Genomic DNA, 8,799 nt, shown 5'->3' with positions numbered 1-8,799 from the left:
AAAAAAACCCCACCCCTCGGATATTTGAATTTCGGGTAGAGGGAGGTTTATCAGGGTTAATTTTAACACCAGCCTCTTTTCTTCCCCTTGACTTTTCCACATGGTAAACGTCAGGCAAGGAGTTAGCAAGCTGCCGCCGTACTCTTGCTGTGGTCATCATCACGCACTGGTTCTATATACCATGCAATATGTAACAATTTAGGCCAGCATGATACAGAGCTTCAGCTCGCGCCGAAAAAGGAAACCGGACACACAGGGCAGGCGTATTACACACACACACACACACACACACACACACACACACACACCACGCGACCAGGTCAAAAGTTGACTGCCTGCCTCTCCAGCTTCCCCCTCGGATCGCTCTCGCTCGGTCCTGGCAGTCCCTGATTTTCCGCCCAAGGTAACAAGTAGCGTGGCTAGGAGCCGGAGGGGGAATTAGGCGGGGAATCGCCGTGTCCGTTCCTGCTGGCGAAAGGTCCGGGCCGGATTTTGCACCTTGTCCCCGGGTCTGCCTCACGGCCTGGAGGAGCTGGAGCGGCTGCTGCTGCTGCTCTGTTTATTGAGCGCTCTTGTCCTGGTATCACTCCGCTGGCATGGAGGAGGAGGAGGAGGTGGAGGAGGACAGCACTTGATCATTGTGATGGTGGCAGGAGGAGAAGCAGCAAGCAGAGCAGAGCAGAGCAGAGCAGTCTGCGTGTGTAGCAGCTCGGCGTTACGTTCTGCAAATACTTCAGCGAGCTACTTTTGCAGATCGCCCCGGATTGTTCACGTGTTGACTTCCCCCCAGCTGGAGGATTTGCTTTTGCTGGTTTTTCCCCCCTTTTCCTTTTTAGGTTCCTGTTGAAAAATACAACTGAGCAGCCAAAGTACTTTTGAGAACACGGTGCGGCATAAACACCCAAACTTTTTTCTTTCCCCCTATTCCCCGGGAGAGAAAACACAATTAAGAAAGCGGCGCTGCCTTGTCGCCCAGTGGCGCGGGGTGCGATGTTGGGGTGCCTGTGTGCGCGTTGTCTGCCCGGTGTGTATGTCCGTAGGTGTCTTGTGCGCGTGTGTGTTGTGTGTGTGTAGAAGTGTTGAGCGTGGAGAGAGATTCCTGTCTGTTTTGCACGCATGTGGGTGCGTGTCTCTCTCTTCCTCCGCTTTCATACATGGGGGAGACCAAGAAGGTTTTCGGTCCGGGATTTGTTTTGGAAATGATGGATTATTTCAAAGGTGGACTGATCTGATCTTCCCTCCCTGGAGTTTGCCACCGAACAAGCTACCGATCAGTTTGCTGGGATTCCTCCTGTGGTTGTTGATTGTGTCTGGCGATAACCTCGCAGCACCGCCTTCTGGGTCTCGGCTTTTAACATTTTCTTTAGGCAATTTCTTTCTTTTTTGAGGGGGGCGGCCGGGCGGCGGGGGGAAGCTTTCTTCCTGCCGGAGAGGATCGACAAGGAAGGGAGAGAGGCTTTAAAAAAATTTTTGGGGGTATTTTGTTTTAAACCAAACAACCCCAAAACATTTCGCTGGGGTTCTGCTGCCTCCTTCACCCATGGTCCGTTAAAGAGTATCTTCCCCCGGAGGACCCCGGTGTTTGTGCCTGGCGTGTGGCGCCCGCTTCTCAAAGGGGGGAAAAGTTCTTCCAAAATAGTGTGCGCGGAGAAGAGGATGGGGGATTTTGCAACCCCCGCCTCTACCGCGAACGGCGGCAGCCTTTGCCTCAACAATAACCTGAGCAGCAGCCTCGGCGGGGCCGGGATCGGCGTGAACAACGCTCCCCACGGCCCTCCTCCCGGTAACAGCGCTACTCATAGCGGCGGCGGCGGCACTAACGGGAGCAGCGGCGTTCCCAAGCACAGCACCGTGGTGGAGAGGCTGAGGCAGCGCATCGAGGGCTGCAGGAGGCACCACGTCAACTGCGAGAACAGGTACCAGCAAGCCCAGGCCGAGCAGCTGGAGCTGGAGCGAAGGGACACGGTGAGCCTCTATCAGAGGACCCTGGAGCAAAGGGCCAAGAAATCGGGGGCCGGAGGCGGCGGCAGCAAGCAGCAGCAGCACCCAAGCAGCAAGCAGCAACAAGATGCCGAGTGTGCCACGGCCGAGCAGAGGAACCACACGCTGATCATGGTAAGGGGGCGGGCGAGAGGGGGCTGGAGGGCGGCTGCGGAGCACTTGTGGGCTGGCGCTTTCTCATTTGGAGTTCTCCCTTCTCGCCGGAGCGGATGTAGGAGGTTGGGGAGGAGGGTGGGGGAAGAGAGAGAAAGCGAGGGATGCTTGGCTGAAGCCAGGGAATGGGCGGAGAGAGGAAACTTTGGTCCTATAACTAATATGGGAATCCAGGAAGCAAAATGGACTATTTGAAGAGGAGTTGTCGAAGCCTCTGCATTGGTGGGGGTGGCTAAGCTGCGCGCACACGCTCTCTCTTTCTCTCTCTCTTGCTTGCCACTTGAATCGATCACTCAGGTAATGATTCTTCACCTGCCGGCGTCACACACACACACTTCCCCCAGTCGCTCATAGATATCATTGCGTCTACCACGGCCGCAAAACAATGAAACAAATGAATTGTGCATTTGGCTGTTTCACGTGCCATTGGAAGAGCGGCGTAGAAACGCACACAGGAGAACCGACGCGCTTGGAGGGTCCCCCCTTGTTGTGTAGGCAGTTGTCTAGTAGCGCTGGGTAGACCGGAGGAAAGCACGTGCGTGTGCCTGCGCGTGTATATCTCTCCGGCCAGCGTGGGTGCGTGTCTGCAAGGATGTTCGCTGCCTCTTTAAATCCAGCGGAGGGGGGTTGTGGGCTGGCTTTGCGGAGCGGGAGTGACAGCCCTCGGGAGGAAAAGTTGGGCAGGTTCCTCCTCGGCTGGCGGCGTTGCGTGAGTGTGCGCGGCGTGCAGCGAACCAATCAAGTGTCTCCAAACTCGCCCCAGCCACTCAGCGGCCGCCTGGGCTGCATTTCTTTCTTGCCTTTTTTTCTTTTCGTAATTCTAAAGTTTCCTTGGCCTTTTAAGAGGCTTAGAAGAGAACAGCAAAGGGGCGGGAGCTAACCTGCCGGTGGCGTAAGAACTACTAGTAGGAAGTGGCGTTTCACACTCACTCAGATGGTTAAAAGAAATTAAACAAGAACTCGTCAGGTCACAGATCTTGTCTTAAAACAAAATAGCCAGTACTGTACGTGTCCCTATTAAAAGCGCCCCTCCCCTTGAAAATCGCCCGGGAAGGATCGTCCGCCGTGAGCTGCTCTGATCAAATCGATTAGGAAATCCCTTTCCCACACCCATTCTACCTTCCCGATTACCCTCCGACAGCTTTAGTTAAGGGAGCGGAGAAGCGGCCAGGGTGTTTTGTTTTGTTTTGAACAGATCTGTTGTCAATCCCTGCTTCCAGCGTACCTGGTTTCCAGTAGGTGTAGCCGAGTAAAGCTAATAGAGTTTGTGGAGAGCTGTGAAATATTCTGCCTTTGGTGGCGCAGTGATTGTGTCGATGGAAGTTGCTTGCCGAAATCCAGGCAGATGGTCTCAGGGGCAGCTGGAGGGCAGGGCGAGGGCATTCCTTTTTAAATTATTATTTTACTTGGGCTGCTGTCGTTCTTCCGGATTTGTTTGCTTATTTTGTTGCAGCAGCTCTCCTAAACCAGGATTGCGGCTCTAAGACTTTTCTACTGCGCCCTAGTCAATCAATTACTAAAATATGTTGTTCTTTTTAAAAATAATCAGTATATATAGTGTGTATATTAAAAGAAAGCTCCCTCTCAATCCCCTCTCAGTCTCAAACTGGAACGATTTTACGCATGTGTGTTCAAAAATAAGTCCAACTGCACTCAGTGGGATTTACTCCCAGGTAAACGCGTTTCGGACTGAGCTGTGACTCTCCCCCCCCCCTTTTAAGTGATTGCCTACTTTCGAGTAAACATGAACAAGGTCACACGGCGAATGTTTGCCCAAGTAAGACGTGGAGCTTAGATTTAGGCAACCGCTCGCAAGGTTCAGTTTTTATAAAGGCATGCTGCTCTAGCTGAGCTAGAGAAGCGGCTGCAAGGTCCCTATGCCTTCCTTCCTGCTGCCCTATGGCCGCCCTAAGCTAGGAGCGAGCCGGAACCCCACCCCACCCCGCCGCCGCCGCCCAGCTTTTCGGCAAGCCACCCCACCAGCTGGCGTCTGCCTGACAAAGCCGCCCTCCCCTCCCCCGGCTGGAAGTTGGGTGGCAGGCCTGGAGGGCGCGGCCTGACGGCGGGGTCGCAGTGGCAGCCCAAGAGGAGCTGGGGCGAGCGGTGGAGGCTGGGGGGGGGCGGGGGGAGGGAGAGAAAGGAATGGGCGCGGACTTTGCTGGAGAAAGCCGCCGGCGGCTCCTCCCCTGTCGAGAGAGGGACCATTTGTTGATGTGGGACTCTTCCCTCCCCCCCCGGCGTCCGTGTGTGTGTGTGTGTGTGCGCGCGCGCCTCCTCAGTTCACCGGGGCCGCCTCGGCCCCTCCCACCGGCGCGCCAAAGGCCGGCTCAGCCGCGACCCGCAGGCGGAGTCCGGTACACCTTCTTCTCCCCCGCCTGCCGCGGCGCTTTGTCTGCTCTATCGAGCGCTCAGCCGTGGGGGGCGGGGAAGAGCTTAAACGCAGCCCAAAGTGCGCCCTCCTGGAAGCTATCGCTGCTGCGCGGCGTGCCGCCTTCCTCCTCAGGCGTGGAGAAACCACCACTCCCTCCCTCCCTCCGAGGGGGGGGGGAAGGAAGCTGCTGCCGCCGCCTCCCTGCTTTTACAGGGAAAAGGCAGCCGGAGAGGGAACGCCCCTTGTTGGAGACAGCGGGACATTTCTCCAGTGCAGCCGGGAGGAGGGGGGGGGGTTGAGATAGGCAGATAAGGCGCTCAGCCTCACCACACAGGCATAACTGCCGCCCCCCCCCCGCGCTGCCGCCGCCTTCGTCCCGCCCGACTTGGAGCGCGAGCCGGTCTGTGGACACACACACACACACACACAACACACAGGCAGGCAGAAAGCCGAGAGACGATCGAGAGACGAAGCACAAAGGGAGGCACCTGACTCGCAAACAGGAAGCCGAAGAGGCGCTGTTCGGCTGCCCGTCTGCTTGGCCCTTCCCGGCCCTCTAATAGGATTTGGGTTCAGTCCTCAAGCTGTTTCGCGCTCTTTGCTCCCTAATGGAGCTTGCGCTTGCGACACAGTGGCGCACTCGGAGGACTTGGCCAGGCAGTTCATGCAAGCAAACAAACAAAAGCCGCCTTTGCATTCCAACCCCCCCTCCCCCCCCTTTTTAGCTGCGGTACTGACTCACTAGTGAAACAATAGTTTCCTTCTCTCTAGCTTGCAGATGGGATTTGAGAAAGGCTTGTAGTTGGAGAATCTCCTTGCCATGGGCAGAAGAAGGTGGGGTTTGTTTGTTTTTTAATGTGCTGGACAGGTCTAGATTTCTCCCCTGGAATAGCTGTTTCCCACCAGTAATAATAATAATAAAGTGGATGTTGTAACATCTGTTTTGATAAGAAACCACTGATTTCCCTCGATATGACCTGTATTAACACCCCAATAATTCGATCATATTCTTCACTTGACAGTTAATAAACCTTGCTTTGCTTTTGGGGTCCAAAATAGCTTTTTTAAAAAAGTTTTGGATTTGTTGCAGTTACAGGTAAGTAGCAAAATCCAGGAAATATTAGCTTATAGCACATCCTATAATAATAATGATAATGATTTATTTAAAGCTGCAGTCCTATACATACACACTTGGAAGTAGTATCTATTGGACTCATTGGGTCTTGCGTTTGAATATACATGGATAGGATGGCAGTGAGTATCTTTGAAACTCTCCTGGTTAAAATTACTTGTAGTATGAAATCCACAGCTAGGGATATTTGCATTTGGCTTCCAGTATCATTGGAGCATGCAAGGTCAGTGTGTGCTTTGCTGTTTAAAAAATTAGAATGCAGTGTTATTTACAGCCATTTTAAATAAGGGAGAGAGTTTCATCAATAATATGCTTATAGAGAAAGGGTTTCACCAGCAATATACCGGTAGTTACGATTTGTAGAAAGATTAAGAACGAATTGTGGTTTTTCAACAGTGTGTAAGGGAGCTCCCTAAAGAAGAGAAGGAAGTTGCCAGGAAAGGTGTGAAGCTTTTTGCAGTATCTTTGAATCCAGTTTGTGAGACTTCATAATGAGAACTGTGTCCTCCTTCCAATCAGTGAAACATGAGCTGTGGTGAATACAGTCCTCCCCAATTGTTGTACTGACTGACAAGTGCTGGGGGAAATGTGAGGTGTTGGTGGTGCTCTGTCTTCAGAGAACACTGCGGCCCCACGTGTCTGATCCCTCTTTCCCCCCAACCCTCAATAGAGAGAACAATAAGTTGCCTTTACTGAGCTGTGTTTTGTTTGTTTGTTTAATCTGTGGAGGCCTAAACTGTCCTTCTACACTTCCTGTTTCTCAACACTCCATAGTGTGTGCTTTACTGAACAGCTGATCATCTTTTTATAAATAGACGTTTTCCTCAAAGGCATACATCTCAAACTTAAAAGTTGATGGTCTCTCATAGAAAGTCAGTACAGCCTCATTTCCACACCCAGGGACCTGCATGCTCCATGCATGCTCAGTGCATCTTGGCAAGCCTAATCTTCTATATAATGGATGGGGATCTGTGCCATTCCAGATGCCAATCCTTGGTCTAACTGGGTGTACCTGAGGCTTCCAACAGCCAAAAGGAGTCTAGGCATATGGTGATGGATTTGCTTTTCCTGGGGGCAGCTGCATTTATTGTTATTTAATATTTATTCATTAAATTTGTCAGGGCAACCCAAAGTGACTTGCAACTGTGCCATTCCATACTTTCCTTCAATTTACAAGATCTCCACCAGGAATGGTAATTTGGAGAGGGGGGTGGGAAACTTTCTCAGGCTTCCAGAGGGAAGCTGATTTCTCACCTTCCCAGTTAGTTTGTGCTCACACCCACCTTTAGCAGCATGAAGAAAGAACACATTTTTCAATGTGTATGTTCTACTGACAGTTTAATTTTATGCCACTAATTTTGGAATAAACATCATCAGATGTTTATCGCTTTCTATTGTCATATTTACTGTGCAGTGCATCCCTTTGACACATCTTGTTTGTAAGGTGGAGACAGAAATAATGCATAGGATTGAACTGAAAGTCACTTGACAGCAGAAACTGCATGTCTACTTGGAAGTAAATTCCCATGTGTTCGAAGGGGCTAGCTCTCAAGTCCTTGTGTGTGCGCTTTTGTCTCAATTGAAGCTAGGCCAATGGTGCATCTTATTAAAGACCCTTCCCTCCCAAAAATAACCACAGGTAAAAATGCAAAATACCATTATAGAATAACCTACCTCAGAGAAGGTTATAACCATTTAATCCCAGTTTTGTGAGATTTGGGTATAAGCACTTGATAGGTAAATCTTTCATTTTTTTATTAATACGGTAATAACATCACCAAACATTTTCTTCATTTGGCTATAGCAGCGAATAATGAAGTTAGGAAACACAATAAGAATTGTACAATAAAAACATGCATTTCCTTATTAAGTACAGTATTATCCATTTTCCAGCCTAGTCATTGTGAAAGCGAGTTTTAATTTCTCTGTTACATAACTAGAAGTGTTTTAATACTGTGCTAGTTAGGTTTCTTTAAAAGTTATTGATGGAAAACTTGCAATTCCTCCACAATGTTCCTTTGCTTATCATCAGACTAGTTCCAAGAAACATCTACTCATTCCCATTCTTAGCTAATCTGCTTTCTCACTTCCTACTGTGCTTAGCAAATGTGCTTCAGTATTAGAAACCATCTTCAAAATTATTTAATGTTGTTAAGCCATGCCTGTGTGATGGCCTATTATAGTTCTGCTCTTCTGTACTGGTTTGTAATTTGTCAAATTTAAAAGACTTTTCCTGTAACTGTATCCTTGACATCTTATTCTGACAGCCTCATCATATGCCTGTTTACTCAGAAGTAACTCCTGCTGAGAGTCAAGGGGGATGTGGTTATCCGCGAGTTCCGCCTCACATCTGGTGTATGTATATATGTAGGAACAAGGGGTAGGTGCAGATTTAACTGCAAAGTGTTGCATGGGAATCCCTCTTTCTGTCTGCCTTACTTTTCCACAGCTGGGCCCTGATACCACCTTTCAGTACCAGAAATAAGCCCAGCAAGGTGAAAGCAAAGTGTTCTGGGAGGGAGTCTGCAGAAGTTAAGCCACAAATACTGTAGGGGGAAACTTCTGCACTACTCCTCTTTTGTTGCCAAAATTGAACCTCACTGTTTGGTTACATTAGTACAGCAAATATGAATTTGAACTAATGGCTTAGGAAGATGGACTCGCTGGCTCTCAGGGTCCCTTCCAACTCTGCAGTTTGACTCCATACTCTTGCATCTAGTTTGATCCTGAGTTTTGTGGCTCTTTCTTTCAGGTCACTGTACATAGGATTGTTGCCTTTGAACCAGATGCAATACACATTTACTCAGAAGTAATTGTGCAGAAGATTGTAGCCTTTGGCGTGAATGTATCCTTTGCACCATCCTTTGGTGGTGTTTCTGCTTGATAGTGAGAAGCACTGTGCTGAAGCAACACTTTTGGATTCCTGATATGTTTTATAAGAGGCTAGAATTAGCTATGGAGTCTTCATTGGAAGTACTTCCAGCAGCATTTATGCTTCCGAAAGAAGGTGGGTTTTTGCCTGCAGGAATATGCAGAGAAAGGGAGGATGGGATGAAGGAAAAACTAGACACAAGGATGAGGCTAAAGTCATTGTAAAAGGCAACTGGGGGCCAATGTAGAGGCAGAGAAGGATGATGTGTTG

At 49.8% G+C, this 8,799-nt stretch overlaps 1 protein-coding gene across 1 annotated transcript in view; it reads left to right on the top strand.

The window, feature by feature from the left end:
• Positions 1–291: 291 nt before the first annotated feature.
• Positions 292–8,799, top strand: part of MAML3 (mastermind like transcriptional coactivator 3) — a 289,170-nt gene continuing 280,662 nt past the window's right edge. Inside the window, exon 1 of the mRNA XM_035114166.2 lies at positions 292–2,115. Coding sequence (XP_034970057.2) covers positions 1,657–2,115 — 459 coding nt within the window. The 5' untranslated portion in view covers positions 292–1,656. The remainder of the gene's footprint in view (positions 2,116–8,799) is intronic.

Source organism: Zootoca vivipara, chromosome 9 (assembly GCF_963506605.1).
Source record: "Zootoca vivipara chromosome 9, rZooViv1.1, whole genome shotgun sequence".
NCBI classification, from domain to species: Eukaryota; Metazoa; Chordata; class Lepidosauria; order Squamata; family Lacertidae; genus Zootoca; species Zootoca vivipara.
This window is presented reverse-complemented; position numbering and strand designations above follow the sequence as displayed.